At 52.7% G+C, this 15,945-nt stretch overlaps 1 protein-coding gene across 1 annotated transcript in view; it reads left to right on the forward strand.

The window, feature by feature from the left end:
• The first annotated feature begins 7,989 nt into the window (after positions 1–7,989).
• The window catches only part of LOC127574984 (potassium channel subfamily K member 1-like), a 36,633-nt gene continuing 28,677 nt past the window's right edge, over positions 7,990–15,945 (forward strand). The window contains exon 1 of the mRNA XM_052024563.1: positions 7,990–8,473. Within this exon, the coding sequence (XP_051880523.1) occupies positions 8,095–8,473 (379 nt within the window). The 5' untranslated portion in view covers positions 7,990–8,094. The remainder of the gene's footprint in view (positions 8,474–15,945) is intronic.

Here is a 15,945-nt window from a genome sequence, read left to right on the forward strand (position 1 = left end):
CAAAGAGATCAGAGGCAATCGGACAAGCTGGGGGAGGAATGAAGGTTGGAACGTGTTTGCCGTTATTTGATATCGAGGGATATCATTTACCAATTCACCTTCCTGAGGACAGAGGGTGAACAGTCCGACAGAAGAATTGCTTGGGTGCAAAGCTCTGCAATGCCACTGCAAATTCAGCACTCTGAGCTGCACAAAACCGGATCTGGATTCTGGGACTGATTCAAGATCCAAGAAGTGGATTAACCTTATCCACAGCCTGGCCTAACTCATGTCAAATAAATGCCCCTTAATGTACAGGACCATTCAGACCATTAACCATCTATGCCAATGTCTGGGCTTCACAGAAACTGCCCACACCATCCTGTGCTTACCAATTCCCCTTAGATGGATCCACACCATTCACTTCATTGACCCTGGTCCAAGCACATTGCCAGGGTCAAACCGTTTCTCCAGAACTCCCTCCTGGGTTTAATTGTGACTTTCTTACGGTGCCCAAGAAAACGAAAGGATGTGATCTTAGATAAGACATCTTTATTAGTCACATGCACATCGAAACACACAGTGAAGTGCATCTTTTTGCGTAGTGTTCTGGGGGCAGCCTGCAAGTGTCGCCACGCTTCCGGCGCCAACATAGCATGCCCACAACTTCCTAACCTGTACGTCTTTGGAATGTGGGAGGAAACCAGAGCACCCGGAGGAAACCCACGCAGACACACAGGGAGAACGTACAAATTACAGTGTCGGATTTGAACCCGGGTCGCTGGCGCTGTAATAGCGTTAAGCTAACCACTAACGCTATCGATGCCTGATCTTGTTATCTTACCACACTGCTGTTTGAGCAATGCATTCCCCGCAGCACAATGGTGATTGTATCTTTAAACATTCCTTTAGGATTGGGACAATCCTCAGATTATGAAAGGGACAAAAGATTATTTTGTCTTGATCATGTAAAGCGCCCAAATCCCTGTCTGTGACAGGAGATCCCCTCCTTTACTATCAGGAGCCAAGTCACAGTCAGACTGACATCACCACAGTGTGGTCAAAGAGATCGTTTCCCTGCCATTTTTCCCCCATCAGCTCTTAAGCTGCTGCCTCCCTCTTCAACCTTGCCAAGGAGGGCTCTCTGAAGGGTTGTCTGCATCCTTCACCTACGACTCCACTGGCTACGATGGCAAGCAAATAAGTTCAGATGCAGGAAGATGCCACCAAGGATCATCCTTATGAGATTTTCTCAATCACTTGCAGCCACTCCACAAAGATGGGTCCCCATGTTGAAATGGGTCAGTAGACCTCAGCCCTGTTAATGATACCAGCACCAAAAGGGTTATACTGCAAGGACAGGTTGTAGAGACCAGGACTTTGTTCCCTTAAGTACAGAAGATCAAGGAGGGATCCAAGTGAGACTCAGTGAAGGACTTGACAGGAGAGAGAGTGAAGCTATTTCTCTGGTGGGGATGGTTCAGTGTGGAAGGACAACACCTTATAATTAGAGCCAGCTCACTCCAGTGATATCAGAACAGATGCTGGGAATCTGGAAGTCCCCGCCACAAAAGGCTTCCTGAGGCTGAGATTAGTTACAAATTTCAAGCCTTGGACCGGGAGATTTTTATTAGATTGGGTCGTTAGGAGATGTGGAGGCAAGGAAGGTAAAACACAGGCCAGTCGCAAATCAACACACATGACCGTGAGAAAATAGGAGCAGGAGGAGGCCACTCAGCCCCTCGAGCCTGTCCACAATTCAATATGATCATGGCTGATCTATGCTGGCCTCAGCTCCTCCTCTGTACCAGTTCCCCAGACCTCTCACTTCTTTGATCTTTCAAAACTGTATCTTCCTCCACTTTGAATAATGATCCAGCCTCCAGGGCAGAGAATTCCAGAGATTCACCACCCTCTGGGAGAAGGAATCCCTATGTACCTCGGTGTTCAATGAGCAGTGCCTTATTTTGGTATTGGTATTGGTTTATTGGTTTATTATTGTCACTTGTACCGAGGTACAGTGAAAAACTTGTCTTGCAAACCGATCGTACAGGTCAATTCATTACACAGTGCAGTTACATTGAGTTAGTACAGAGTGCATTGAGGTAGTACAGGTAAAAACAATAACAGTACAGAGTAAAGTGTCACAGCTACAGAGAAAGTGCAACACTGCATCATTTCCATGCCGAAACCATTCTCTCTCAATTGCTGCCTCTACTAATCCTTCCCACCCCAATTACCATGTCTGTTCACCTAGTCACACAACCTCCCAGATACCCTTTCTTCCAAATGTCTCTTCCCCACCTCTCCTGAAACCTCCCTCTCCAGATTTTCCCCATTCCTGATCCCCTTCCCTCTTAATCTCTCCCCTTTCCCTTTTCCACTCCCACCCCTCTCCGTCACCCTCCTCTCCCGATACCCATCTCCCCCAGTCTCCAATCTCTGCTGCTCTCCTGCCCTCCCAATGTCCCTGTGCCCGATCTGCCTTTCTCCGGATTTCCCCCTCTCCAGGTCCCTTTGCTAATGGATCCCTCCCCCCTCCCAACCAAGCACCTGCCCAATATGGATCCCAGATGGGTTTACAGAGGGTTACCTGTAATCGGTGAATTCACTGAATCCAGACAGCTGTAGGATAACCAGCTCAGAGAAAGTGCAGTGCAATAAGGTGCAAGGTCACAACAAGGTAGATCGTGAGGTCAGAGTCCATCTCATTGTATAAGGGAACTGTTCAATAGTCTTATCACAGTGGGATGGAAGCTGTCCTTGAGCCTCATGGTATGTGCCCTCAGGCTCCTGTATCTTCTGCCTGATGGGAGAGGAGAGAAGAGAGAATGTCCTGGGTGGGTTGGGTCTTTGATTATGCTGGCTGCTTCACCAAGACAACGAGAGGTAAAGACAGAGTCCAAGGAGGGGAGGCTGGTGTCCGTGATGTGCTGGGTAGCTACATCCCCTTGTTCAAGACTATCCCACTAATGAAAACATTACAACACCTACCCTTTCCTGCAACTTAATCCAGTGGCAGGACTGAGCAGTAGAATGGCCTCTTCCTGCTCCTGTCACCACAAACTTGCATTGACAAGCGTCCCCAGCGTTGACAAGCAGCCTGAAGCTCGATCCCTATCAGCTGCTGTGCTCATCATAATAAACACTCTGATAGTATGTCTGGGGAAGTTACCGGTTGGGAATTGGATACACCCTGGGTGCCATTAATTCCGAAGGGGAGGAGTATCAAGTACAGTCGGAGACTACAGATGGAGATAAACATTTCAGGATGAGCCAGCCTCAGACAGGTTTAATATAACAATTGCAATATTATGTAAACAGTAATTCTGTTAAAATCGACCTTGAATCCAGTTCTTACCTACCCTGCATCCTTTCCAAAGTCGTGGAGACACAAGTGGTGTGCGTATTGATTATAGCAACACTGCATCATTTCCATGCCAAAACCATTCTCTCTCAATTGCTGCCTCTACTAATCCTTCCCACCCCAATTACCATGTCTGTTCACCTAGTCACACAACCTCCCAGATACCCTTTCTTCCAAATGTCTCTTCCCCACCTCTCCTGAAACCTCCCTCTCCAGATTTTCCCCATTCCTGATCCCCTTTCCTCTTAATCTCTCCCCTTTCCCTTTTCCACTCCCACCCCTCTCCGTCACCCTCCTCTCCCGATACCCATCTCCCCCAGTCTCCAATCTCTGCTGCTCTCCTCCCCTCCCAATGTCCCTGTGCCTGATCTGCCTTTCTCTGGATTTCCCCCTCTCCAGGTCCCTTTGCTAATGGATCCCTCCCCCCTCCCAACCAAGCACCTGCCCAATATGGATCCCAGACGGGTTTACAGAGGGTTACCTGTAATCGGTGAATTCACTGAATCCAGACAGCTGTAGGGTAACCAGCTCAAAGATGAGGTGCTGTTTGTGGGATCGCACAATCATAAAGGAGGCCATTCGGTCCATCACGTCCATGCTGGTTCTTTGTAGAACAATGCCATCCCTCTGCTCTACCCATGGCCAGCCAAATTATTTTCCCTCAGATGTTTATCCATGGTAGCCTCTGTTCCTGCCAAACTCACAGTTTGAAGCCAAAATCTTTGTTGGCGTAAAATAGTTTTTCCTCACATCTCTCCTCAGTCTTTTGTCCACCGCCTTGAGTTTGTGTCGCCTGGTCTTTGAATCATCTGCGAACAGGAACCACCTGCTGATAGAACTCAAGCCATATCTAATTCCAAACCGGTACCTTCCCAGACGTGCTGTCAGTGGGTTTAGAATTGTGAGCACGGCATCTGATGAGGATGGAGCTTGATGCTGCCTGTTTACCCCATCGAAACCTGCCATAGTTGAAAAAAATCAGCCTTGATTGAATGGCAGAGCAGACTCAATGGGCCGAATGGCCTAATTCTGCTCCTATATCTTATGCTCTCCTCCACCTCCACCAGATCCCTCCTCAGCTCTTTTTACTCAAGGACAACAACCCCAGCTTCTCTCATCTAATCTTTGTAGCTGAAACTCTTCATCCCTGGAACCTTTCTGGTAAATCCCTCCTGCACTCTCTTCATGTCCATCCCACATTGCACTGACCAGAACTCAATGCAGCAGAACCGCAGTCTAACGACGATTCAACATCACCTCCCTGGCTCAGTGTCCAGTGGTGCTATTTATTGAATCCAATATCCCCATTTGCTTTCCTCACCACTTGCTCAACAGGAACTGCCCTTCTCAAAGATGTTTGGACATGCACACCCAGGTCCCTCTGCACACCTTTTAACTCTGTTCCATTTACCCTACATTGTCTCTCCTTTCTCTTCTCTGTTACAATGTAGACCGAGCTCTTGTGTACCATTCTGCCACCTTATCCGGGTCTCCTCGCTGTGTCACTCGTTGTTTACCACAGCTCTACGTTTGGTATTGTGCACAGATTTTGGAAGTTTAACCTGCATGCTCATAACAAAATCAATAACAAAAAAAGCCAGCAGTGGTCCCAGCACTGACCCCAGGAACACCATTGCCCACCTCCTCCATTCACTCACCTGGACTTTTTCCTTTCATCCTTGAGCCAATTGTTCACATAACTACTGAACCCTTTGTCCTTTGTCAAACTTGTGTTGGACTTTGAAAGGGGCCCAGGACAGAGAGCTCAGAATGGGAGATGGGCAGAGAATTAAAGTGATGGGTAACTAGAAAGGTCAGGGTCACTGTTGGGGACTGAAGGCAGATGTCCCATAAAGGGGGTCTCCCAATCTGTTTATAGTCTCCCCAGTGGAGGGAAGGGTGCATTCCAAGCAGCGATAGAAATGGTGCCTCACCGGAGAGGGACTGTGGATGGTGGGAAGGGAGATAGTAAAAAGGGAGGCATGACATTGGCTGAATAAGACCGTGGACCATAAGATCTAGGAGCAGAATTAGGCCATTCAGCCCATCGAGTCTGCTCTGCTATTCAATCATAGGCAGGCACGGTAGTGTAGTGGTTAGCGTAATGCTTTACAGCGCCAGCAGCCCAGGTTCAATTCTGGCTGCTGTCTGTAAGGAGTTTGTACATTCTCCCCGTGTCTGCGTGGGTTTCCTCTGGGTGCTCCGGTTTCCTCCCACATTCCAAAAAAACGTACAGGTTAGGAAGTTGTGGGCATGCTATGTTGGCGCCAGAAGCGGTGTGACACTTGCGGGCTGCCCCCCAGAGCACTCTACACAAAAAGATGTATTTCACTGTGTGTTTCAATGTGCATGTGACTAATAAATAAAGCTATCTTACCTTATCTTATCATGGCTGGTTTGTTCTTTCAACCCCGTTCTCCCTGAAACCCTTAAACCCCCTCTTACCAATCAAGAACCTGTCAATCTCTGCCATAAATACACCCAATGACTTGGCCTCCACAGCCCTCCGCGGCAATGAACTCCACATGTTCACCACCCTCTTTATCTCAGTTCTAAAGATACGTCCCTTTGTTCTGAGGCTGTGGCCTTGGATCCTAGGTTTTCCTACTAATGGAAACATCTTCACCATGTTCACACTATCCAGGCCTTTAAGTATTCAGTAGGTTTCAATGAGATCTCACCTCATCCTTCTGAACTCCATTGAGTACAGGCCCAGAGCCATCAAATTCTCCTCATATGTTAACAGGGGACAGGCCACAGAGTTGATGGAACAGTGTATGCTGTTACAGAGGGAGCGATCCTTCTGAAACACTGAGACGGAATGGTGCAAGATGCGATGGGTGAAGACAGAAAGAAAAGACCACAGAGTACAAAGCAGCTCCCATCGGGCAGGAGGTACAGGAGCCTGACGTCCCACACCACCAGGTTCAGGAACAGCTACTTCCCTCCAACTCCCGGCCCTTGAACCAACGGACACAACCCTAATCACTACAGTTTAGCAACACTGTGACCACTTTATCCTAAAATTGACTTTGTATTTTTTTGTCCTAGTTGTGTTCTTTCTTGTAAAAATTGTGTATAATTTATCTTTGTCTTGTGAATGCTGCCTATCTGATGCTATGTGCCCATGATGCTGCTGCAAGTAAGTTTCTCATTGCACCTGTGCACACACGGACTTGTGCGTGGGACAATAAACAACTTCGACGAGCTGGAAGATGAGAACGTGGGGAAACCTTGCAATGCATTAGTGAGGGAGGTGCATTGCAAGAAAGCTTTCAACAGGAAAACGGGGGAATAGACGGGAAGGCCCACAGGAGACAGGGAGGGAGAGGAGCCAATGTACATCTTGGAGTCAGTGGGTTTATATTGAAATATATACACTTCAATATGATATGCACACACTACACAGATCGTCAATTTGCAAATGCACGTATGCACAGACATTCATGTATATGCCATGCACACACACACATAAACATGTTTGATACAGGTGACTGTGCCGCTGCCGTGTTCCAAATGGAAACAGAGTTGCTGAATGTCGTTCGGCAAGTCTCCCTGACGATCCTTTCCCGCAACCTTTATCCTCTGAGGTTTAGCCGCCCACAGGGGAGAGAATCCACGGCAGGTTCAGCGGGGCACCCGAGAGATTCAACCCGCACCGAGTGTGAGTGAAACCCCGCCGATCGAACAGTCAACCTGTGTTTGAAGCGACCTTCGACACTTCAAGTGGTGGGTTTGTAACTGAAAAGTAACATCGACTTTCTCCTCGGATGCTAAGACCAGGGTAACCACCGGGGCAAGAGGCAGAGTGGAGTCACTGACAGTGGAGGGAGACCCCCTCACCACCCCACACCCCCGGAAGGGAATGTTGCCCCCCTGGTCCTTCCCAGAGGGAATGTTGCCCCCCCCCGTTCCTTCCCAAAGGGAATATTGGTCTTCCCAGAGGGAATGCTGCTCTCCTGACCCTTCCCAGAGAGAATGTTGCTCCCCTGACACTTCCCAGAAGGAACATCTATCTTCAGAGAGGGAATGTTGCTCCGTTGGTCCTTCCCATTGATGAATGTCAATCTCCTGACCTTCCCGGGAGGGAATGCGATCCCTCCGGAGGGGAGGGGACAGGATGGGATGGGAGGGGTGGGGAGGGGACAAGAGGGGAGGGGACAAGAGGGGAGGGGACAGGAGGGAAGAGGACGGGACGGGAGGTGAGGGGAGGGGACAGGACGGGAGGGGAGGGGAGGGGACAGGAGGGGAGGGGACGGGAGGTGAGGGGAGGGGACAGGACGGGAGGGGACAGGAGGGGAGGGGACAGGAGGGAAGAGGACAGGAGGGAAGAGGACGGGAGGTGAGGGGAGGGGACAGGACGGGAGGGGAGAGGAGGGGAGGGAAGGGGACAGGACGGGAGGGGAGGGGACGGGCCGGGAGGGGAGGGGACAGGAGGGGAGGGGACGGGAGGGAACGGGACGGGAGGGGAGGGGCCGGGAACGTGAGGGGAGGGGAGGGGACAGGAGGGGAGGGGACGGGACAGGACAGGAGGGGCCGGGAACGTGAGGGGAGGGGACAGGAAGGGACGGGAGGGGAGGGGACAGGAGGGGAGGGGAGGGGACGGGAAGGGGAGGGGACAGGAAGGGACGGGGTGTCACCCTCTCCCGCTCTACCTGCCGACGTCAGTCAGTCAGTCAGTGGGCGGCGGCGGCGCTGCGCGGAGGCTGTCCCTGTCCCTGTCCCTGGGCGCCGGGAGTGCGGGCGCGATGCCGGCGGGGCTGAGGGTGTCCGGGGCCGGGGGGTCGGGCCCGGGTCTGGGTCTGCGCTGGCTGCACCGCCACCGGGCCAGCGTGGGCTTCGGCCTGCTGGCCCTCGCCTACCTGCTGTACCTGGGCTGCGGGGCCCTGCTCTTCTCCTCGCTGGAGCTGCCGTACGAGGACGGGCTCCGCCGGGAGCTGAGGCAGCTCCGGAGCCGCTTCGTGCAGGACAACCCGTGCCTGGCGCCGGACTCGCTGGAGCGCTTCCTCGCCCGCGTCCTGGAGGCCAACAACTACGGCGTGTCGGTGCTGAACAACAGCAGCGGCAAGTGGAACTGGGACTTCACCTCCTCGCTCTTCTTCGCCGCCACCGTCCTCACCACCACCGGTAAGGCTGGGCGGGCCCTCCTCCCCATCCCTCCTGCCCCATCCCGGCCCCGGTCCCCATCCTCATCCCGGTCCCGATCCCTCCCGTCTTCATCCTCGTCCCCCCTCCGTCCCGTCCCCGTCCCCCTCCCTCCCTCGTCCTCGTCCCCGTCCCCCTCCCTCCCTCCCTCGTCCCCGTCCCCCTCCCTCCCTCCCTCGTCCCCGTCCCCCTCCCTCCCTCCCTCCCTCGTCCCCGTCCCCCTCCCTCCCTCCCTCGTCCCCCCTCCCTCCCTCGTCCCCGTCCCCCTCCCTCCCTCCCTCGTCCCCGTCCCCCCCCCTCCCTCCCCCCTCCCCCTCCCTCCCCCCTCCCTCGTCCCCGTCCCCCCCCCTCCCTCGTCCCCGTCCCCCCCCTCCCTCGTCCCCCTCGTCCCCCTCCCCCTCCCTCGTCTCCCTCCCTCGTCCCCCTCCCCCCTCCCTCCCTCCCTCGTCCCCGTTCCCCCCTCCCTCCCTCCCTCGTCCCCGTTCCCCCCTCCCTCCCTCCCTCGTCCCCGTTCCCCCCTCCCTCCCTCCCTCGTCCCCGTTCCCCCCTCCCTCCCATCCTCGTCCCCGTTCCCCCCTCCCTCCCATCCTCGTCCCCGTTCCCCCCTCCCTCCCATCCTCGTCCCCCCTCCTTCCCTCCCTCCCTCCCTCCCATCCTCGTCCCCCCTCCTTCCCATCCTCGTCCCCACTCCCTCCCTCCCTCGTCCTCCCTCCCATCCTCGTTCCCCCCCCGTCCCGTCCCCGTTCCCCCCCTCCCGTCCCCGTTCCCCCCCTCCCGTCCCGTCCCCGTTCCCCCCTCCCTCCCGTCCCGTCCCCGTTCCCCCCTCCCTCCCGTCCCGTCCCCGTTCCCCCCTCCCGTCCCGTCCCCGTCCCCCCCCTCCCGTCCCGTCCCCGTCCCCCCCCTCCCGTCCCCGTCCCCGTCCCCCCCCTCCCGTCCCCGTCCCCGTCCCCCCCCCTCCCTCCCCGTCCCCCCCCTCCCGTCCCCGTCCCCCCCCTCCCGTCCCCGTCCCCCCCCTCCCTCCCTCCCGTCCCCGTCCCCCCCCCTCCCTCCCTCCCGTCCCCGTCCCCCCCCTCCCTCCCTCCCGTCCCCGTTCCCCCCTCCCTCCCTCCCGTCCCCCCCTCCCTCCCTCCCGTCCCCCCCCCTCCCTCCCTCCCGTCCCCGTCCCCCCCCTCCCGTCCCCGTCCCCGTCCCCTCCCTCCCGTCCCGTCCCCGTTCCCCCCTCCCTCCCGTCCCGTCCCCCCCCTCCCTCCCTCCCTCCCGTCCCCGTCCCCCCCCTCCCTCCCATCCTCGTCCCCGTCCCCCCCCTCCCTCCCTCCCTCTCATACCATCCCATCCTCCCTCCCTTATCCCCATCCCATCCGCATCCTTCTCTCCCCCCCCCCCCCCCCCCCCCATTCATCCCTAATGTCCACTCATTGGCACTGTACATACTGGACCACACCATGGATGTGCCTGCGCCAGTGTCCATCTGTGTGTTGTTACGTACTGTGTGTACACAGGATGTGCATGCCTGAGCGTACACAGTCCTCAGAAAGGTGGTGAGCTGTGAGGAGGGCTGTAATCGACTTCACTGAGGGAAGCAGAGGCTGGTGAGATGGGCAGAGAGAGGATGGATGAAGTTTGATGCTGAGAAATGTGAGGCGTGTTTTGGTGGGAGTGTTGGGAAGAGGCAAAGTAATCCTGAGGGTGCAATCCTAAGAGGGGTACAGGGACAGAGAGAGAGAACATGGTCAAGTCGAGTTTATTGTCAAAAGTACAAGTACGGTGAGGTACAGGTAAAATGAAGATGTGATATACACAGAACAGTGGAGAACAGGCTCAGGCCCTTCGGCCCACAACGTCTGTGCCGGCCACGATGCCAAGTCAAACTAATCCCCTCGGCCTGCACGTTGTCTGTATCCCTTCATTCCCTTCATGCTCAGCTGGGGGTATTTGTGCACAATTCGTTTGAAATGGCAGGGCAGGCTGAAGAAGTGCGGAAGGGAAGTCACGATGACCCCATAGAGAACACTGGATTGTCCTTGACTGGGGTACTGTGTCCCATTTCTGGGCACCGCACTTTGAGGAAGGTGCGAAGGCTTTGGGAAGGGTGCAGAAGAGATTTCCCGGAATCATTCCAGGGATGAGGGTTTGGTGGAGACGGGAGAAGCTGGGGTCGTTCTCCTTGGAACGGAGGAGGTTGGTGGAGAGAAACTGTTCCCGTTGGTGGGGAGTCAAGGACTACAGGACGGAGAATGAAGGTGATTAGCAGAAGAACCAAAACTAACCCAGGGCCATTTTATTACACAGCGGGTGGTTAGGGTGTGGAGCGCACTGCCAGGGGTAATAGTGGAGACAGATTGAATGGTGGTGTTCAGAGGGGAGATGGGTGAACGGAAAGATTTTGCAGGATTGTGGTGTGGGATCGACCGGATTGCTCATACATAGAGCCAGTGTACACTCAGCGGCTCGAATAGTTGGCTTCTATACTGTAACCATTTTCTGCTTATGTGAATAGGATGTGAATATATAGTATATGCACAAAATGTGTGTTTAAATGTGTGACCACGTACATATACATGTTATATACTTGTGTCAATGAGTGTACCCATTAGAGAGCGTGTGTGTATATTCAGACACAATAATACATGTCTCTGTACATATAGGTATACAACTTGCATGTATTTTCTATATGTTGTATATATGGTTGCATCATATATACTATAATGCACCAATCGTTCCTTTGAAAGGGTCTCTAATGTTGGTGTTCCATGAAGTGCATGTGTGAGTGGACCCCTGTATCCAACCGCACAGTCCTTGTCTTCCATACACTGCCGGCTTCCCAACACTGGTACCAGAAATGGGGCCAAGACGGGGAGGGATTTGAAAACAATGAATTTTAAAACTGTGGTATTGTCAGGCAAGGAGTTGATTGATGAGCTCTGGGAGGACGTGTGAACGGGACTTGTTAAAGACGGGATCTGGGCAGGATAGAGTTTTGGATAACCTTGTTTATGGAGACAAGGGATTGTGAACCACAAACAGTGTGCTGGAGGAACTCAGCGGGTCGGGCAGCATCTGTGGGAGGAAAGAAATTGTCGATGTTTCGGGTCAAAGCCCTGCATCAGGACTGAGAGGGGAGACGGCCGGTATGGAGTGGAGAGGGGGAGTAGCGAGAAAGGAGTCTCCTGAACATTGAATGGAACATTAACTGCCTGCTTTTCTCCACGGATGCTGCCTGGCCTGCTGAGTTCCTCCAGCATCATCGTGTTTTTCTCCTCAAACTCCTAATGAAGTAGAGCTGCTGGCGTGCCTTCTTCATGATTGCATCAATGTATTGAGCCTAAGATAGATCCTCTGAGATGTTGATGCCCAGGAACTTGAAGCTGCTCACCCTTTCCACCGCTGACCCCTCAATGAGGACTGGTGTGTGTTCTCCCGACTTCCCCATCCTGAAGTCCACAATCAGTTCCTTGGTCTCGCTGACATTGAGTGCGAGGTTGTTGTTGCGACACCAGTCAACCAGCCGATCTGTCTCACTCCTGTACACCTCCTCATCGCCATCTGAGATCCTGCCAACAACGGTAGTGTCATTGGCGAATGTATAGATGGTGTTTGAGCTGTGCCTAGCCACACAGTCATGCGAGTAGAGAGCAGTGGGCTAAGCAGCAGATAAGAGCAGATATTGCCGGAAACACTCAGCAGGTCAGACCGAATCTGTGGGAAGAGAAACAGTTAACGTTTCATGTTGAGCTGGGACCAAGCAGGTTTCTTTTTCTTTGAAGTTGTTGACATGGTGAAAGCAGTTCCACGTAGCAAATAAGGTGACTAATCAGTTCAGCTTTTGGGTGGAGAGAGAGTTCCTGGCTGGGACACCACCCACTTTCAGAATTGTCACCAAACTTCTTAGTGTCCTATACGTTCAAGCAGAGTAGATCTTAGTATGGGAACCGAGACAGAAAACTGTCAGCCCGGTAGTGCTGCACTCCCTCTGTGCTTGGGCACTGATGAGATAGGGTACAGTGGGGCCAAACCAAGCTGTAATTCAATGACACTGAGCAAGCAGGACTGGGGATCAGTGAAGGAGAACGAGTGACCAACATGGCTCACTCCTGAGGAGGTGAGCGGTCACTGCGGGGGCGCGAACAACTGATACCACTAACTGAAACACAAATCATTTGGTCACCATTGCAGTGGGAGCTTGCTGGGCGCACTCTACCTATGGCACTTCCTGCATTAATGGATGTCAGAGTTTTTTTACACTGAGAGTGATGGATGCGTGGAACGCACTGCTGGTATTGTTTTGGTTTATTATTGTCACTTGTATCGAGGTACGGTGAAAAGCTTGTCTTACAAACCAATTGTACAGGTCAATTCATTACACAGTGCAGTTACATTGAGTTAGTACAGAGTGCATTGAGGTAGTACAGGTAAAAGCAATAACAGTACAGAGTAAAGTGTCACAGCTAAGGAGAAAGTGCAGTGCAATAAGGTGCAAGGTCACAACAAGGTAGATCGTGAGGTCATAGTCCATCTCATCGTATAAGGGAACTGTTCAATAGTCTTACCACAGTGGGGTAGAAGCTGTCCTTAAGTCTGGTGGTATGTGCCCTCAATCTCCTGTATCTTCTACCCGATGGAAGAGGAGAGAAGAGAGAATGTTCCGGGTGGGTGGGGTCTTTGATTATGCTGGCTGCTTCGCCAAGACAAGAGGTAAAGACAGGAGGGGAGTCCCAGGAGGGGAGGCTGGTGTCCGTGATGCGCTGGGCTGTGTCCACAACTCTCTGCAGCTTCTTGCAGTCTTGGGCAGAGCAGTTGCCATACCAAGCCGTGATACATCCAGATAGGATGCTTTCTATGGTGCATCGGTAAAAGTTGGTGAGAGTCAAAGGGGACAAACCAAATTTCTTTAGCCTCCTGAGGAAGTAGAGGCGCTGGTGAGCTTTCTTGGCTGTGGCATCTATGTGATTTGACCAGGACAGGCTGTTGGTGATGTTCACTCATGGAACTTGAAGCTCTCAACCCTCTCGACCTCAGCACCATTGATGTAGACAGGTGCGTGTACACTGCCCCCTTTCCTGAAGTCAATGACCAGCTCTTTAGTTTTGTTGACATTTTGCTGGCAGAAGTTGTGGGGGCAGATACATTAGGGACAATTAAGAGACTCTTAGATAGACACATGAATGATAGAGAAATGGAGGGCTATGTGGGAGGGAAGGGTTAGAGCAGGATAAAATGTCGGCACAACATCGTGGGCCAAAGGGCCTGTACTGTGCTGTAGTGTTCTATGTTAAACTAGTGGGCAGCTGTCAGAAATTATTCCTGCCCAGAAAGTGATTTGGGACGTCCCAGGGTTGTGAAAGTAGGAGTGAAGTTCTTGCCTTCTCTGCCAGAATCAGAGTCAGATTTATGATCACCGACTTGTATGATGTGAAGTTTGTTGTTTTGTGGCAGCAGTACAGTACAAAGACATAAAATTAAGATAACTTTATTAGTCACATTTACATCGAAACACACAGTGGAATGCATCTTTTGCCTGGACTATAAATTACAAAAATAAAGAGTGCAGTAAAAAAGGAATAATGAGGTAGTGTTCATGGGTTCGGAGATCTGATGACAGGGGGGATGATGATGACGGAGAGGGTTCCAACTCCACTCACTCCAGTCGGAACCTTGGTGTTGCGAGGAGCTGGGATTTTTAATCACCAGCCTTTGCCCAGTAAATCAGGATGTGTATTCAATGTTGATCAAACTTATTGTGTGGACGAATAATAATGTGGGATATCAGGAGGAGGGGGGGAGGTGTAACTATCTGTGGCAGCTCAAAGTTGTGGATACAATCCCTGATCCCAGACCCACAGCCCCATATCCGGCATTCCTCTGGAATCACACTCGACTCTGCTCACCTTCATTCCCTCCATGTCCCTTTGTTTAACATTGGCGTCTTGCATTATTTGGGTTTTCAAGCAGAGGTTACTGTTTGACAGACTCACCGAGCTATGGTGCTTCACGCTCCATTGCCTCTCTGGAAAGGTACAGGCCAGCAGCGACGGTTGCTCTAGAAACAGAATGAGTCACAGTGCTGTGGCTCCATATGACTCTCTGAGCTGAGAGTAACGTCTCTGCTGAGAGATGCTCACCTGGTCAATGAGAAGCTCCAGGACCACCCCACTGTCCCCAGTCCTGCTCATCCCTCATCCACGTGTCATCTCTGGCCCCATTCCTGGCCAACCTGTGACCCTTTACCTCCTGTAAACACCAGCGCGCGCCCACACACACACACACACACACACACACACACACACACGGCAGGCACGGTAGTGTAGCGGTTAGCGTAAAGCTTTACAGCACCAGCCTCCTGGGTTCGATCCCGGCCGCTGTCTGTAAGGAGTTTGTACGTTCTCCCCGTGTCTGCGTGGGTTTCCTCTGGGTGCTCCGGTTTCCTCCCACATTCCAAAGACGTACGGGTTAGGAAGTTGTGGGCATGCTATGTTGGCGCCGGAAACGTGGCGACACTTGCGGGCTGCCCCCAGAACACTCTACGCAAAAGATGTATTTCACTGTGTGTTTTGATGTACATATGACTAATAAAGAAATCTTATCTTACAACTCTGCTGCCTGTTCCCTAGCTCGCAGAAAGTGGTCTCCCCTTTCTGAAGCTCTCCACCCCTTCCTAGGGCCCTCCATGGATTCTCCCCTTCCATTTCTGGTCCTCCTCTAGCCCAACATTCCTCCCTGTGTTGCCCATCTCCTCTGCTGCTGGCAGACGTCAGTCACCACACCTTTAATGGCCGTGCCTTCAGCCACCAAGGTCCAAGAAACCCCTCCCCTGCTGACGGGTTGTGTCTGATAACTGGTGTGAAGGCCCCAGGGAGGCCTGAGTGATTAATGGAATGCAGGTTGCTATGGAGATTACTCTGCTCTTCGTTCCTCTGCTGGGCCAAACCGGTATTTTCATTTGATTAACCAACCCAATTATCTTTTGATGTTTATTGAGAACAATGCCTCTATTGAGAAATGCTCACCTGTACCACCTGGTTCTAACCTGATCACTGAGGAGCTGGTCTGACACAGGTTTCCTGGTCCACAGTGTCTGTACCCTGCACAAGGCTCTCTCACCTCACTGCCCTGAGTTTACACCTAGAGGGCCAAAGAAAAGACAGGTTGGAAGCTTGTGGTTCATTTCCAGAAGCAATTAAATTAAAAGTAATGCAAATCTTGTTTTAAAGTTTTGGTCACTTCGCACACTCTGCCGTCCCTGTTATCAGGAACATATTGAGGCAGTGGGGGAAGTAATTCCTAAACTGAAGCCCTCAGGAAAGTTTTCCACAAGGGAAAGGAGGGATGTGGCCTGAAAATTCCAAAGGGGATTGATAAGGAGAATGGGTGTGGGAAGGGAGGGGATAGGGGTGAGACAGGGGGCCAGGAGGAGGGAGGATGAGAGGGGATGGAGAGAGACGGGGGTCAGGGGGAAG

The sequence above is a fragment of the Pristis pectinata genome, chromosome 10, assembly GCF_009764475.1.
Source record: "Pristis pectinata isolate sPriPec2 chromosome 10, sPriPec2.1.pri, whole genome shotgun sequence".
Lineage (NCBI taxonomy): Eukaryota > Metazoa > Chordata > Chondrichthyes > Rhinopristiformes > Pristidae > Pristis > Pristis pectinata.